This window comes from Carassius carassius, chromosome 11 (genome assembly GCF_963082965.1).
Source record: "Carassius carassius chromosome 11, fCarCar2.1, whole genome shotgun sequence".
Taxonomy (NCBI): domain Eukaryota; kingdom Metazoa; phylum Chordata; class Actinopteri; order Cypriniformes; family Cyprinidae; genus Carassius; species Carassius carassius.
In genome coordinates this window covers 9,109,582-9,127,569 of record NC_081765.1, presented here as the reverse complement: position 1 = coordinate 9,127,569, position 17,988 = coordinate 9,109,582, and the positions used below count along the sequence as shown (strand labels likewise).

The 17,988-nt window shown below is 34.6% G+C and overlaps 2 protein-coding genes across 3 annotated transcripts in view; one reads left to right on the top strand and one right to left on the bottom strand.

The window, feature by feature from the left end:
• LOC132152733 (follistatin-related protein 1-like) overlaps positions 1–17,988 on the bottom strand; it is a 34,355-nt gene that overhangs the window by 8,485 nt on the left and 7,882 nt on the right. Inside the window, exons 3-4 of one of the 2 annotated variants that reach the window (XM_059561588.1) lie at positions 1,995–2,099; positions 1,217–1,346 (exon numbers count right to left, since the gene is read on the bottom strand). In XM_059561588.1, coding sequence (XP_059417571.1) covers positions 1,217–1,346; positions 1,995–2,099 — 235 coding nt within the window. The remainder of the gene's footprint in view (positions 1–1,216; positions 1,347–1,994; positions 2,100–17,988) is intronic. The other variant, XM_059561587.1, reaches the window with a different exon arrangement.
• The window catches only part of LOC132152732 (serine/threonine-protein kinase SIK2-like), a 364,451-nt gene that overhangs the window by 345,833 nt on the left and 630 nt on the right, over positions 1–17,988 (top strand). The window lies entirely within an intron of this gene.

The window sequence follows — 17,988 nt, the reverse complement described above, 5'->3', positions numbered from 1 at the left end:
TGATATGGATTTATGTGAATACTTTCCACAACCTCGCTTCGATACCATGAGCATTTTCAGGGCTATGTTTATGTATATATTGCACGTACGTAAGTATATGTGTAATTACAGATTAATTATAATATTGTGATGTCCATAGTACTATGTTGGTTCTTAGGTTAAATCGGGGTGCATTTTTGTACTATTTGGATTAATTTTGTTAGATTGCTGTCATTATTATTATTTTTTTTTTACTAAAATAATGTTCATACATTGAGTGTCACTGCTGGTGAGTTTTCTTGCAAAGTGATGATATCTGTGCATGCATGTTTAACAACTTTCACCAGAGATATTAATTACCAATGCAAACACTCTGGGGATTATATATATATATATATACAGTACAGACCAAAAGTTTGGACACACCTTCTCATTCAAAGAGTTTTCTTTATTTTCATGACTATGAAAATTGTAGAGTCACACTGAAGGCATCAAGGGCTATTTGACCAAGAAGGAGAGTGATGGGGTGCTGCGCCAGATGACCTGGCCTCCACAGTCACCGGACCTGAACCCAATCGAGATGGTTTAGGGGTGAGCTGGACTGCAGACAGAAGGCAAAAGGGCCAACAAGTGCTAAGCATCTCTGGGAACTCCTTCAAGACTGTTGGAAGACCATTTCAGGTGACTACCTCTTGAAGCTCATCAAGAGAATGCCAAGAGTGTGCAAAGCAGTAATCAAAGCAAAAGGTGGCTACTTTGAAGAACCTACAATATGACATACTTTCAGTTGTTTCACACTTTTTTGTTATGTATATAATTCTATATATAATTCCACATGTGTTAATTCATAGTTTTGATGCCTTCAGTGTGAATCGACAATTTTCATAGTCATGAAAATAAAGAAAACTCTTTGAATGAGAAGGTGTGTCCAAACTTTTGGTCTGTGCTGTATATATATATATATATATATATATATATATATATATATATATATATATTAAGATCATTGTATCTTTATTAAATTGTACAATTTTGACAAATGTTGATGACATGTTATGATCAGACTTGAGTCAATCATTAATCTTATTAAGTTTAGAATTTACTGTTAAATCCCTTGCAAAGTCAATGCACATGTAATAATTTCCACAGGGAGCAGAAAGTCATTTCCAGTTTATATCAGCATCTACTTCTTTTCCATATCAGCCTGTTTGCCTGCTGCATGTTAGTCTCCACACACCTTTGCAGTGTCCATCGTGGGCCACTTGGATCATGAGTCCAGTAAGGCAGGCGTCACGGTGCAACTCGCAGTGGTTACGGTATGTTTTTCCATTACTGCCACACACTGAGCGCTTATGAGGCTTGCATTGCTGCAGGAGAACACAAGAATACTGTTAAAAACACAACAATGTAAACTATTACCTATTAACTGCCACATCAAAATCTGAACCTTAAAAATGTGTGTGTGTGTGTGTGTGTGTGTGTGTATATATATATATATATATATATATATATATATATATATATATATATATATATATATATATATATACATATATATATATATATATATATATATATATATATATATATATATATATATATATATATATATATATATAATTTGATAATATAATTTGGTATTTTAATTTATTTGCAATTAACATGCATTTAAATGTCCTTAAATAACTTTTCAAATTATATTATTTCCACAGTTAAGTATAAAAGTATTTCTTATCCCAAGGGTATTATTCAGTGCTTCCACAGTCTTGGTAAACCAACTTATTTAAGTCATGCAAATTTCTATAATCAGTATACTTCTCCTAGATTTACTCAGCTTTAAATATTTAATCAGCCAGAAATTGCTTTTCTGTAAGTGTGATGACTGCCGTCTCTCTAAAATATTTTAAATTCCTCATCCAGTCATCCAAAGGAATAAAAGTCAAGGAAGTTCACTAGACAGAAGCCTGCATATTTCTTCCAGAAGGTTTTCCTGAATTTCTTTGAAAGGGCCTTACCTCAATGCACAGACAGCTGGGCTCTCCTTTCTCATTGACGGCACACTCTCTCCCAGCACCACAGAACACATTAGCACACACCTTTGATTTGCTCTGAGCCTCCTGCTGAAAAACACAGAAATAAACGCCATAAATAAAACACAAACTGACACACAGCTGCAAACTCTAATTAGATACTGGGCAGAAATAAAATAAGTTTGTGCACGTACAGACTCTCACCACCAGAGGGTTGCAGCTTCACGTCAAATCATACAAACATGAATCTCTCTAGCTGACATACATAACATTCACTTCTCACAAAAGACAGTTTGTAAAGGAAGTTTTGTGGTTTGATATATGTATTATGATCGCTTATGAAACCAGGGCAGTCACTAAACTAAAAACCTCTCGAAACAGAAACTAGCGCTGGTACAGGACCACAAAATCACCTTTACCACAAACACAGGCAAACACACTTATACTTGCTCTTTGTCTCTCACACACACACATACAGTGTCTCCTTGGTGTCTAGGGACAGAAGACTGATAACCATCTCCAAAAATGGCCGAACTCTGTCCACTCCAAACACTCCTGAGAGCTTCCTGCCACCAGTTTCCCTGACAACTAACAGTTCTCCTTTAAAACTAGGACAACTACAGATTTGGAACAGCAACTTCTCTAACAAAGCAGTCAAACGAAGAGATAATACCCAACAAAAGTTAAAGGGGAAAAAATATATTTTTATGTTAAAGTACCTTATATATAACAATAAATAAAAAATTAAATGAATAACTAAATTAGTTGACAACCGCAGGTTCATGTGACAAAAAGGCAACAGGATATCGATGTCCAAAACTATTCAAAAGTTTTAAGTCATAAGTTTTAAGTTTATTTATAAATAAATAAGAATTTAAGATAGCAACAGTAACAGTAAAGACATGTTTAATGTAATGTTACAAAATATTTCTATTTCAAATAAGTGCTGTTCTTGTAAATTTATCAAAGAATCCTGAAAAATGTATCAAGGTTTCCCACAAACAAACATGTTAGCTATTTTCAACATTAATGATACTATTTTCGAGTTTCTTGAGCAGCAAATCAGTATATTATAATGATTTCTGAAGGTTCATGTGACACTTAAGACTGGAGTAATGATGCTGAAAACTGCTGATACTGAAAGGAATAAATTACATTTTTAAATAAAATATAAAACAGTTATTTTAATTAATTTCACAATATTACTATATATATATATATATATATATATATATATATATATATATATATATATATATACACATAATCAGCATTGGTTTAAATGATAGTCTATGTATTATTGAAGACAGAGGTCTGAAGGTCTATCAAAAGTGAGTTACAGTCTTCTAGCAGCAGATGGAGCTCTGATATCAGGTTTGTAGGTTACAGCACGATTAATGGGCTGTTCACACAGGACACGTTCTTTTGTTTAAAAGTAACAAGACTGAACACAATGAAACGGAGCACTGATTTTAACATTTCTAAAACTTGAAACAGCATCTTAAACCCCAACAAAATGGAAGAAAGCATCCTGTATAAACGTCACGGAAAGTGTTCAAGTGCATGTTTAAAATAGACAGAGGGTCCCAGTTCATAGATTAGATATCTTTGGGGTTATTACATTTCTCTTTTTCTCTTTACACTCTTCTGTCCTACTGAACTTTCTCTTCGGTCAGACATCTGAAACGTTTGATTTATATACAATGTCTCTGAATCTGCCTCAGGTCTTACAAATGACCTTGTCTTTCCCTTTTCTCTGACTTTTTTTCTTCTTCTTTGTGCTCCCTGCTACAGGACCCCAGTCTCCAAAGCACAGCAAAGTCATGTGAATAGAGAGCTAGCCAATCACGTGCTGCCAAGTTGTGCCTGGAGTAACGATTTAGGATTTTCCTGAAATACTCCTGCTTTCCTAAACCTTCCTAGCGTTTAACTATAATCAAATGCAGTCTGTTTGTGTGTGTCTGTGAGTCTGTGTGTGTGTGTGTGTGTTTAAGTCACATCTGAAACCTTGCCTGTGCTTTCCTTTCCCATGAACTGTGATTGCTGGTTCCACCCTGACTAACTCCAACACACACACACACACACACACACACACACACACACACACACACACACACACACACACACACACACACACACACGCGGACAGACGGACCCTTCCCCCCTTCCATCTCATACTTGAGTCATACAATGTAAGCAAACTTTCCAGGGTAGATTTTCTTTCCGAAGGCTGCTTTCATGTCAACAGTTTTAGAAGAATACAGTCATTGCCAGTCTAAAACAGATCAACAATCATTTCTAATCACAATCCGCTCCGTTTGAGGTCATCAGAGGACTTTCAGACACAGTGCTGCCATATTAAAAGTTTATGGGATATTCATTTGAGAGAGTTTTGTCCTGACAATAGAGGTGGATACTATTGCGGACCAGTGGTAACAGAGGTACATTAAAGGAGAGAGAACAAAACCAAGCCTCATGCATAAATGAATTTCCTTCTCTACAGAGAAGCCATGCTGACATTTAAACGAATGAACGTTATAGCATGCTTTAGCTAAATCAAATCAGATATGTTTCCATGACAACCAGGCATGAGCGCTTGAAAAGAGCCATAAAATGTACTGTAGGAGACAGTCGATGAGAGATGGGGTACAGGACGCCTGCAGCTGAACTATGACCTTCAGACTTTCATTGCAAGTTTGATATAGTTACATTGTCTCACATCTTATGACGTCTCTGTCTTTCTGAAAGCTGTTTCCTTTATTGATAGTATTCATGTTTTAAAATGTTTCTTCCTTATTCAAATATAATAATCACATTGCACAAAAAAAGATTAATAAAATAAAAATATCTAAAATGGTTGTTTAAAATGTTTTTATCGAGCAAGGATCCATTAAATTAATCAAAAGTGACAGTAAAGACATTTACTGTTTAATGTTAGACAGCATACTGTTTTCAACATTGATAATAATAAGAAATGTTTCTTGAGCAGCAAATCAGCATTTCAGAAGGATTTCTGAAGGGTCATGTGACACTGAAGACTGGAGCAATGATGCTGAAAACACAGCTTTGAGTCACTGGATTAAATTATATTTTGATCAAATAAAGGCAGCCTTGGTGAGAATTAAACTTTTTATGTCTAAACCTACAGCCTGATCTCACGGCAATTGTATTAGATTTGTCAAAACTTTTTTTTTTTTTTTTTTTACAATTTAAAAAAAAAAACAATAAACCAAGAAAAATGTACTTTATGAATTTAAAAAGGAAACAGTATTTTTTTTTGTCATGTTTAGGTATTTTTTACTAGAAAACAAAGAAAGGCAAAATATTGATTTAAAGAATGTTTTTGCAGTATAAATGCAATCAGCCTCAAGTGTCAAGAGTTGTGGTTGAAATAGTGTTTACAGGTCAGTAGTTGAGTGGGAAAAGAGTTTGCCCTTAAGCACATCTGAGCAGTGCTGCTGTTGTTTCTCCAGAGGGCTGTTCTGGAAGGCCGAGGGGCTGCTGTGATTGCCAAGGAGAGACGAGAGGAGAAAGACAGAAAGCAAACATTCCTGGTGCAGAAGAGTCGAGGAATGTGCGGCTGTGTCTGACTCACAAATCATGACCACATATGACAAACAACAATGCCAGAGGTCACAGTACCATAGGGAAAGTTAGAATGCAAATCAGTTCACATTTAGAACATTAGCAGCTAAACTGAATCAATATGAGATCACAGGTTGGTCGGTGGTTGTTAGATCACAGGTTGGTCGGTGGTAATATAAGTTTGGGTTGTAGCCTACCTCAAGCAAGAAAGAGGAAACTTTAGTCAGTCAAAGCAGCTCAGAGCATGTGATTGTGTCTGAAACAGTGTTCTCAGAGTCTCTATGCAGCCAGTTCACACTCGACTGCAGTATATACAACTGTTTGAGGCAGCCGTTGTATTGGTAACTGTAGTGATTTAGCTGCTCATTTGCATATTGCTAAACCACTGTATGTCTCATGGTCAAAAGTCTGTGCTGCTAATGTTGCCTGAAGTTGCAAACTCTCCTAATGTCATTTGAAAACTGCATTATGACTTTCTTCTGTGGAACACAAAACAATATATTTTTAAGAATGTTGGTAATAGTTTCAGTTCCTGTTGACTTCCATAGAATGGAGAAAAAATACAATGGAAGTCAATGGGAACCGTTAGGCTACCAACATTCTTCAAAATATCTTCTTTTGTGTTTAACACAAGATATTGTACAGGTTTAGACCTAAATGACAGAACTCTCTTTTCTGGATAAGCTATCCATTTTTGTGAGAAGATGAATGGCAGAGAACAGCTGAAATCTCACTGGACCGGACAACAGCTGTTCATTACGACTCTGAAAACTGTTGAGACAGTGGGACTAACAAACACATCGAAGCTAAAAGGTCAGGTTGTACAGATAATCGGCACACCGCAAGGCAGTTATAATAATATTTGTAATTATTTATTTTAATTAAAATGACTGATTTAGGCCACAACAATCTGTAAATGATCAGCAGAAGATTAGTGTGGGTATATCCTATGCTTGTTCTAATGCATCTATGAAGAAAGTGAGGAGAAGGCATATTCAGGATATAATAGAAAAGTGGAAGAGAGCAGAAAGATGGAAAGATGTTGAGCACATCTAGAAGGAAAACACCCAGTATCTTGGGAGGGAAGAGAGCTCCAATTAAATAGCAATTCCTAAGAGGAAGTGTCTTCACCCTTGTACGCTTCTGCATTTCTAACCTTTTCTTTTTGAAGTGCAAATTAAAATACAATGCATCTAATACAGTTCAAAATTTTGGGTTCTGTTTTAATATATTTTAAAATGTAATTTATTCCTGTTATGGAAAAACTGATTTTTTTTTTTCAGCATCAGTGTTACATGAACCTTAAAAAAATCTTTCTAATATGCTTAATTTTTATTTTATTTTGCTTTTTTTTTTGTGGAAATGGTGAAACCGGATTCTTTTATGAACAGAAAGTTCAAAATAACTGCCGTTTTGATCAATTTAATTTATCATTGCTTAAGAAAAGCATTTTTTTTTTTTTTGAATGCCTTTATATAACCATTTTCATATTCAAATAAAAATATGTTTGTCCTACACGAGCTAAAACATCTCAAATCTAAAATATGGATTTTGAATTATAAGTTAGTGACTTCGAGGGATTCTGTATTGCAAAGAGATTTTTAAAAGCAAGAACATATAAACCTTTCAAGACTTCCTGAGTTCTGAGGTTTATGAAGTGATGGTACATGCCTCTGCAGAAGCAGTAACTCACAGAAACTTCACTTTTAATGGCTGAATTCCTAACGTAGTACACCACCCAAATTCCCGAAGCAAGATCCACCAATCAAAAATACCCTGTTACCATGGAAACAGGAATGGTGGCCCCAGCTGTGAGTTCTTGCAGGCTAGCTGAGCTAGTTACCCACATCACACTGAAGAGATAACCTGCACAAAAATATCCATCTGTCATCATTCACTCACCCTCGTGTCACTCCACACTGACAGCTGAGCTTTCCTTCCTCAGTGGAACACAAAAGGAAGCCATTGACTATTGTCAATCCCTAGCATCAACTGTTTGGTAACCAACATTCTTCAAAAACTTAATTTGTGTTCAGCAGAGTTCTGGAACAACTTGAGAGTGAGTAAATGATGAAAGAATTTACATATACAAGTTTAACTATGGGGATTTTATATTATGTTATAATCTTCATACCCAGAGAATGTGTGTTTTCTTGATATAGGACAATACATGCTGTATATTACATTTCTGTATGGGGCGGGACTTGATTCTGTGCACCGGTTGTTGATTGGATGAAGGCAGATATGAATGTGAATTTGCAGTCCATTGTAGGAATGGGGTGGGTTAAGCAGAATAAATAATTTAAGAAAAATTTAATACATTACCTAAAGATACTATACGCAATTTGAGGGGGTCTTAATAAATAAATAAATAAATAAACATGCATGGATGAATCGTTCACAATAAGATTGAGAACTTTCATTTAGAAAATAGAATGCCTTTTCATTTTCATGCCTATACTTAAATTTTGTATTGGTTTGTGTGGTTTGAATCATGGCTTTGAATGCTGAAGGATTTTAGAAAATGGCCACATATGGACGAAATGAACAGGAAAAATGCTTTGACATTCAAGGCAGCTGAAAAAGTAATTCTTCCTGTCCTTGTCTAGTCCGCTGAGATATGTTTGTCACATCTCCGTCATCCAGCTATCTGTTCTCATTTGTCCCTGCTGGACCTTGTGGAAGAACAGAGCACCTAAAAACATCTCTTTCATAACAGACAACAGAAAATAACAGTCTGCCTTTTTCTCTTACAATAAAAGCAAAAAAGAGTCTCACATGATTTCAATCTTTCATTTACTTTACTCTTTCCTTTAATTCCTCTTCTAACTGTTTTCATCTCTTTCTTCATCACACTTTGTGCCTACTGAATTTCATAAATTAGGTTTCCAAGAGCAGAGCATTGTGCACTTCAGACTACAAGTGTATAGAGGGCAAATGTAGACTTTGAAAAACAGAGAAAGGAAGAAATTGCAGAATGAATAGAGTGAGAGAATGACAACAACAGGAGGAGGAGGAATATTAGTTAAAGGGGAATAATTAATAGGTGTGTGCAGAGAGCAGTGACTGATAGATTGAGGGAAGACTGAACCCAGGGCTGCAGGTTAACTGACTTCACAATGGAAGGAGGAAAATGTAGATTTCTCCCCTTGATATCTCCCCCATCAGAAAGTCTACAGCCCATTCACTTAGTAAAAAGCACATTTTATATATTGAAACATTTATAACTGATATAATAACCCCTTTTTACAGTGCTGAACACATAAATATAATATGACTGTGAAAAACAAAAACAAAGCATTGCACATGAAATGTAGCTTAACCCACCTCTTGTACATACCTGATAAATGCAACGTACTATATAAATAACTGTGATTATAACTTTATGAAAGATAATCAAATGTGATGTGTCACACAGAGGAATCTTTTAAGGTGACTCATATTTTTGCATATAAAAACTATTTTAGCAATAATGTTCTGTAAAAGTACATGAATTGCATTATTTGACCGAAAGTGTAAAGTAATTTATCAGTTTTATTTTATAAAAATCTAAAACAACAAAAAAGAATTTCCACAAAAATATTGAATCAGCATATCAGTGTGATTTCTTATGTCTGAAAACTCATAATTATAATAGAAAATACATATATTAAACAATAATATTTCACAATATTACAGTTTTGTATTTTTCTTTACATAAATGCAGCCTTGGTGAGCATAAGAGAGTCAATCAACCGTTAACCAAACAGCAGGTGGTTTTACTGTATGTGGGCATAATTGAGTATAATTATGCAATATATTATGCAAAATGAGCATAATAATACCATAAGTGACATTTGAATTGCATTTCATTCTGATTTGTCTTCAGGTTTATGTGATTCTTCCACATCATTGCTTTCAGCTCTAACTTAATGACATCTAAGTAATTAGCAAGCTATAAAATGAGTCAGTTATCAATTGCTGAACCTCAATCTAAACCAAACACTGCACTACAACATTTCATTTGTGAATCTTACATTATATTTTGATACTCACTGATGAATTTGCTGTCCAGAAAACAGGGTGCACTTCAACAGAAGACCTACATCAGTGCAAAAATGCCATTTATCTTAAGACAGCTTTCACAGTCTCTGCTTTTAAAAGCAATTTTGTAAGAATCCTGTCTGAAACAACACAAAATAAAGCAGAAGAACTGAATATACAGAAGCACTGAGGAAGGGAAGTCTGTGTTGGTGTGCTAAAGACAATCTGAAAACAAAGAGATACAGCAGATACTAGCAGTAAAACTGTACCGGCTGTACTGGAAAAGAAAAACTGAGAGTGCAGGAAAAAGATTACAGTGAACACAAGAGAAGACATGTACAGGTCTTGTGCAGCTAGTCATTTGACTTTCAACCATCATGAAGCAGACAAATTTAGTTTTAATGAATGCGCTGGAGAGAGAATACAGAATCTGTGACACCACAACAATAAACTGGCATGCACTGTAAAACCCGACAAGTAAACTTAACTCAAACGGTTTGAGTAAACAGATATCCTTAAGTTATGTTAACTCAAACCATTTGAGGCAACCGATTGCCTTAAACCATTTAAGTTGAAAAAACTAACAGTTATGAGTACTCTGAACTTAATTCAGTTGAGTTCACTGAAAGAAGATGTACATTGCAATTAAGTGATTAAGTGATTAACTGAGTGATAATTGAGCTTTAGTGATGAACACCTGCTGTTAACAAACAGAATCACTGAAGAAAAGAGAAACACAAGAACTACTACAACTGACTTCAGACACAGTCTTAGATGAAATCAACTGAAATAAAATACATGAAATCTCTCAAGATCTGATTAAACAACCCCACAAACAGCATCACCAGCTGCACTTATTAATAACCAGACTGACTTTATTTCTGTCAGACGTCTACAGAAGATCTTACTGACAATGAACTAAGGTTTAGATGTTGATTTATTGTTTCATTTGAAGTAACCATGTTAGAGATCAGTGTTTGCTTTAGTTGGGCTCTTGACCCTTGATTTCTGTCTTAGTCTTTTCTCTGGCTGTTATAGCCGTGTGTTTCTAAAACACATTTGTTGTAATTCAAAAGCCCAGAAGAAATGCAATCAGGTGTTAACCTGTACCTAGGCGCAGGTTGTTATACTTTATATTGGCGATGGTAATCATCAATTATTGAACTGTACTGAGTCTAATCTCTGATAAAATAGGTATTGTGTAATTTGATTCATTATAGTAAAAGTGATTCTAAGAGCCAGTAGTGCTGTGATAATTAGTTAATCTGAATGACTTTTCAAACTGTGTGGTCTTCTACGGTGTCAAACAGTCACACAAAGACATCAATAATCAGCGTATGAACCTCAACAATGGTGACCATAAAAAAACATGCTGGGTACTATTGTAGTACAAAACTCATCCATGGCTCCTAGCATGCTCTGCAGCAATTTTTTTTATAGTAGTTCTTGTGTTTCTCTTTTCTTCTGTGATTCTGTTTGTTAACAGCAGCTGTTCATCACTAATTCACAATTATCACTCAGTTAATCACTTAATTAATTGAATGCAAAGTTTTAAAACTTACATGGTTTAAATCAAGGCAATCTGTTTACTCAAACGGTTTGAGTTAAGTTTACTTGTCGGGTTTTACAGTGTGGAAAAGAACTCATTCAAAGTCTAATAGAGTTGCTTCATGAACGGCGTAGAATTTCTAATTAGAATTTCAAATTCAGAAATGAGTCAGAAAACTGAATGCAGTTTATGAATATCTAATAAGGGAATATAGTTGAATTGCCACTAAGTGCTTCAAATAAAACTCGGAATATCATTCAAAGATTCAATGCCACCAACACGGAAAATTCAAGATAATGCACCAAGAAAACCCTACTGACCTCGACACACTGTTATGATGGTCTGTAGGGGTCATGTGATATAGTTTGAGATATAAAATGAGCTTTTTTATGGTTTTCTTCTCTCAAAACAACAGAATGGCAAATAATAAAAAAAACAGTATGTCTTTATAGAATTTCAAGCTTTTAATTATACTGTTTTTTTCACAATTACAATCTCTAGACAAGGTTTACACATCCAAGACAAGCCCCACAAAAAACTATTGAAATTCCGAAATTTAAAACGTATTCATCATAAAATGTATATATATAAATCATAGTCACAGTCATAGTCTGTGTCTTTTTTTTAATGTTTTTTTGAATAACTTAATCAAAGACCGTGTCATTCCACTGACCCATATGTATTTGACAACCCCAAGAGTCAGAGAGGATAATTACAATTTCTAGCTCAAGGCTTATTTTATAAACATCATTAACTCTGTCCCCAGGACGCTAGGTGACATATATTTGCATAAAGCACACTGATCTTACAATGCAAACAACTTGAAATGATTATACATTAGATCCTGAATCAGATGCACACGTTGAAAAATGCTTTACAGGCCTTTGTGGTAAATAGATGTTATCAAAAACATAAACTGCTGTGGGAATGTGCCACCATGATGACTAATCCCACCGTTATCACCAATGTGTCATTATTTTCAACTGATAGAGAATGTTGTTGTTTTTTCTTATTAAACTGTTCTTGCATGTCGGCACGACATACCTCACCTTTGCTCTAAAGGAGATAAATGGTTGCACATTGTAGGCTGGGAATTCCAACTGAGATTTTTCCTCATAAGAATGCAATTGCAAAAAAAGCAATCATTCTCTAGACAAAGCCAAGCTTTCACTTCTGACCTGCCCCCACACAGAAACACTAAACCCAAGCAGAGTCTCCACGTCGAGAGGGAAATGCTGGGAAACAGTGGACTGGAAATGAGCAGGGATGAGAGGATGCAGGATAAAAGATAGCAACCGAGCTGAAGAGCATGAGAGAGTACAAACCACACTCAAGGCCTCTTTCTAGCATCACTGTAAGCTGATTACGTGAGATGAAAGGCATGTCAAACTATGGCAATCCAGCAAAGCCATAGCTGAGCAAGAATTGATAAATTCTAGAAAGCATAACTATGCGCCAGGATACATGTACATGGTCAAAATAAGAAGAAAGAGAGGTAAAGAGCGCTGGAGACACAGGATGGCTATGATAGAACAAAAATACGATTGTTCTGGCCACTTTGTGCTTCTGCTTTCTAGCCAAGGAAAATCAAGACAGCGGTTAAACAAATGCATCAAATTACATTTCATTATGCCTGCTTCAACTTGAAATTACAACGTCTATAACACAGGGTTATGGAAATATGATTTTTCACAAAAAGAAATAAATAAGTGCTGAATCATTTGGAAATATATGAACAATTTACTTTTCAAATAAAACTATGCTCACACAAATGAGTTATACAATAAATTATGAAATTATAATGAAGGCATTATACTGCTTTATTAAAAAATACTTATTTTAATGATCTACATTGTTCTTGCACACAAAATGTGCATAAACCAGCCTAAAACATTTGTAATATTCAGACAATTTTAATGCAGATTTCTTTTTGGCGATGTTGTGTTGTGCTTAATAATTTGTGGTTAACTTTTAGTCTAATAATTTACATGGTTCAATCCTTTTTCAATTCAACAACATCATAATATATTCAGTATTTTTGCTTTTGAGTTACACTCAAATTTTACTTTGCTTTTTGCAAAATAGTTTTAACATAAATGCTTTCTAATTACCTCATGTACATTTTTCAGTCACAGACAATGAGTACGATGTACTGAATATGATACATGTGAAAAAAAGTAATAGGAAGTTTTGGCACACCTTACCCTTCTTACACCAAGTGTGCAAGTGGTAAGCAATGTGATAATGTATGCATACAAATACAGTGTGATACTATAGTATAAAAACTAAAGGCAAAAGCATCGTGAAAAACAGCTCTAAACAAGTGTAGCACATTCTAATGAGGGAGAGCATATAGATTTGTAATCGATGGCCTTGTTAGACAGTGACTGTTGTACTGCTGACCCAGCGCCGTTACACAAAATATGTTTAATGGTGTAACAGCAGAATAATTTAAGAAAAAATAAAAGATTAGTTTACCCAGAAATGAAAGTTTGCTGAAAATGTGCCGACCCTCAGGCCATTCAAGAAGTAGATGAGTTTGTTTCTTCAGTGGAACAGATTTGGAGAAATGTAGCATTACACCACTTGCTCACCAATGGATCCTCTGCAGTGAATGGGAAACTTTATCACTGAAGAAAGCAAAATTATGAATAGAGGGCACATATTTAGGCCAGAAACCATGGTTTGAAGTTAAATGTCTTGATGTATTTGTTTATCTCAGATAGCCAGAGGGAGAGAACATTTTGTAGTGAACCATTTCTTTAAAATCTATTTCATTTGTTCCTTTTAAATGGAAATTCAAATTCAAAAATAAGTTAGATTTGCCCTAAAATCTTGTGCACATTTGGGTGTGTATTTAATGGTTAATGTTTAAAAGATGATGTCAGAGCTAACCAGCACAAGTTCTCTCTAAAGTATGTAATGGTATGATGTCATTTATTTTCTCTTCCCTCCTTCATCTTTTAGTTTCTCTCCTCTTTTTTTTCTATGCACACGCTTGCAGAACTCAAAGTCAGAATTTTCCACAAACAACAGCATTAGCTATTTCCACTCAATACAAATGCCTCCTTAAGAGAGAGCAAGGAGGACAGAGAGGAATTACTTTCTCCTAAATTCTCTCATGGGTCTCTCTAGTGGAATCTGTCCCGTTTCAAACCTTTCAGTTATATGGGTCAGAGGAGCTGTCACAAATATGCAGCTGAAATTCCAATGCACTTAAATCGCTCTCAAATTGCATGCTTTTTCTTATGAAAAAAACAACAACCACAAACACACACAGAAAAACTACTTTCTGACTACTGCATCAAAACTCCAAACATATCCATCAAATAAAAAGGTATGAGTGCATTCTTGTCCATCTGAGCATTCTTGACTATTTTTCTTCTTTATTGGAATGGAATGCCAGTTATGTCGTTCTATTTTAATGCATCACATTCCAGGTTGTATGGAGCTCTCAGTTAGGGTTGGCGCTGAGGTCTCAGGAGTGTGCTCTCAATGACACTCAATGACAAAGGAACAGTGTGTGTGAATGTGGCAGAGCAGTTAAAAGTTCAAATGATCCACACTGATTCTTCTGTAGCAGTGGGAGAGAGACAAGATGAAAAGCAAATGTGCATTAATAGGAGGGTGTACACAGCACTCAAAAAAAGTTAACAGTGTCCATTTCTTATTTCAACTGTCCACAAAGAATAAATATCCGTTTTTTTTTTGTTTTTTTTTTTCAAAAAATAAAACCACTGCTTGCAGACAACTTAAAATCACATTGTATGGAATTTTGGCCAAAAATTCTCAGTGGTTGAAATTTCAATGCATATATTTTTTGAAATAGCAAAAATACACACACAACACAACAGGACCATTGTAAAGGTATTTGCATGCTGAGTCCGAAATATTTGAACATTGAAAAACGAATACGACCTCACGTTGTGTCAATCATGTTTACACACTGCGTCCGGAACTTTCGTCCGTCATAAAAAAAATCAGATCAGGTTTGATTTTCTGCGTTTTCACATCCGTAACATGCATTTTAATAGGTAAGGAAGGTGAATACGAAAAAAAAAAAACCCGAAAAATGCATGCAAAAATTTCAGACTTTTAAAGACCTATAAAGCATATTATTATAAGTTAATGCAAGTTAACTTTAGCAGTCATAAAAAAAAATCCCCTTGGATCACAAGGCCCCTTTTTATGGAAGCATATGGGTTGCAAAATTAATTTTGAAATGTAATATTAAAAATGAATATATTTCTGTATCTAAATTTACATTTTGCCATATGTAAACTGATAACTTTATATCATTTACATTGGCCATTTTCTACACTACAGTAGTTTTAATATGTAAATTTAAAACATAGTTTCACGATTTATAAGTTGTAAAATTAAAATGAAATTGTATAACCAAAATGGATTATTTTTTTCTAAATGCATTTAGACTTATGGTTAGGACACCTGAGATTTTTATTTGTGATACCGCATGATAATTGTAGCAAAATGCAGTGTGAATTTCAAAATGCATTCTGACCCAAATGTGCAGCAAAATGGTAGCAAAAATTGTGATTTAAATGTCTTTTATTTTTTCTTAAATGCATTGACACTGTAAAATACAAATCTTAATTTTGCTGAAAATAACTCATTTTTTTACAGCATTTGTCTGTAATTTTAAATTATGTTGAAAACTATGTAAAATTACGAACAAAATCTGTAAATTAAGAACTTGACTGTTATTTTAAGTATTATATTATTAATGACAAATTATAGTAATTCTCATTTTTATACAAGAAAATTACTGCATTATTTATACATTAGTTTTACTGTTTGCATAAATTACATACAAATTCATGTAAAATTAATATAATAATGAACAATATCTATAAATTAAAAATTTGACTGTTATACAATGTGCTATATCATCAAAGACAAATTACAGTAATTTACATTTTTTTTTATACAGGAAAATTACAGTATTATTTTTACAGTATTTTGTGTAATTTTAAATTGTTCGAAACCTTATATATGTAAATTAACAACTTTACTGTTATTTTAAATATTATTCCATGAATACAAATTCTAGTTCTAATTATTTATACAAAAATTAAATGTCTTTTATTTTTTCTTAAATGCATTTACACTTAAGACATTTCAATTGCATTTTCCTTAAGTACCCTGGGATCAGTGTAGACTAGTCAATGTGGATTTTAAAATGCATTCCGATCACGACCACAACTTGCCAATCATTACATCAAGACGTGGCTTGGCAACAAGATGTACAATAGGTCAATATTCACCATTAACCAAACGCTTTTCACCTGACTCAACATCTCTCACTGTTTTACACTCCGATTGAGCAAACAGACAGTGTAATTATACACTTGTTCACTTGCAACCTTACACTGTGGCTACCCTGGACTCGACAGTTGTTGTGTTGCATCGCGCCGCATCCAGTGTCATGCCGCTCGCGTCTGGTGTAGACACATGTTCCCTTCCTCTCTTCTAACCCATAATAGAGCACACGTTCCATGGCACCTAAGCGTCGCACATTCCTTAAGATCCCTCAGTCTGTTTACACTCCGGTTGATGCCCGTGACCATACTGACCAAACGCTTCTACTCTTGGTAAATATGTGTAGAATTTGCTTACGTGCATCACTTGGCAAGCAGACAGTGAGACATGTGTGAGACACCTGCAACGCTTAGGTGTTCAGAGATACACAATCTATTATAGGAGAAAAATAGTGTATGGTACCAAATAGGTAAAAGTGTAGATTTGCTCTGTCTGCTTATGTGCATCAATCGGAGTGTAAAACAGTGAGAGATGTTGAGGCAGGTCAAAAGCATTTGGTTAATTGGATAAATGCATTTAGGAAAAATAGCAATGATTTGCTACAGTTTTTGCTTGGACATGTTAAACATATCTAATCCATTTGGGTAATACAATTTCATTTTAATTTTGGAACCTATAAACCATGAAACTATGTTTTTAATTAAAACTAGTGTAGAAAATGGCCAATGTAAATTATATAATGGAATTTTCATTTTCGTTTTGCACTAAATGTTGTACATATGTATGGGAAAATGTACATTTAAATACAGAAATACACTGCCATTTTATATATTGCATTATTAGTTTGAATATTACATTTCAAAATGAATTATGCTACCCATATGCTTCCATACCTTATTACATGACGTTTTGGTTATCTAAGATTACATTATCCACAAAATGAAAGTTTTAAAGTCCGTACGTTAAGCAGTCCTGGCTGAATTATTTTCAAAACTTAAAAATAGAATGTTAGAGGTATCAATAATTGCTGGTACTGCAACCTCTATGATTGAATTAATCCAAAAAACTATCACTGAAGTGACACCATTTTAATATCCATACAGCAGTTTCCAAATCTGGTCTTGGCAATAAAACTGTGGATGGATGCCAGTGCACTCCAGGCAGCAAGGGACAGACTTTTTCCTTTTTATTTCCTACATTTCGGCTGCTGTAATTACATTCTCTTTCTTTTCCTCTTCTCTATCTCTCTCTCTAAAGCTTCCTCTCAAGTGCCACCATCTCTCTCTGTATCTCAGTGAATCGATCCATTTTACTCTCTAGCCTATAGTCCAGTGGTCTTCACTATTTTTTTCATGGGAGCCGCACTGATAGAGCAAAGTCAATCAGAGAGCCACTTTTACCACAAAGTATCAAAGTATATACAGTATTCTGCTTTTTGTAGATCCCGCCAACTTCTCTCTTTCACCCAATTTACTCTTCTCAATCTATGTCCCGCCTTTCATTTGAATCTGGCTCTGTTGCAGCCGTCCAGGCCTGTCTACT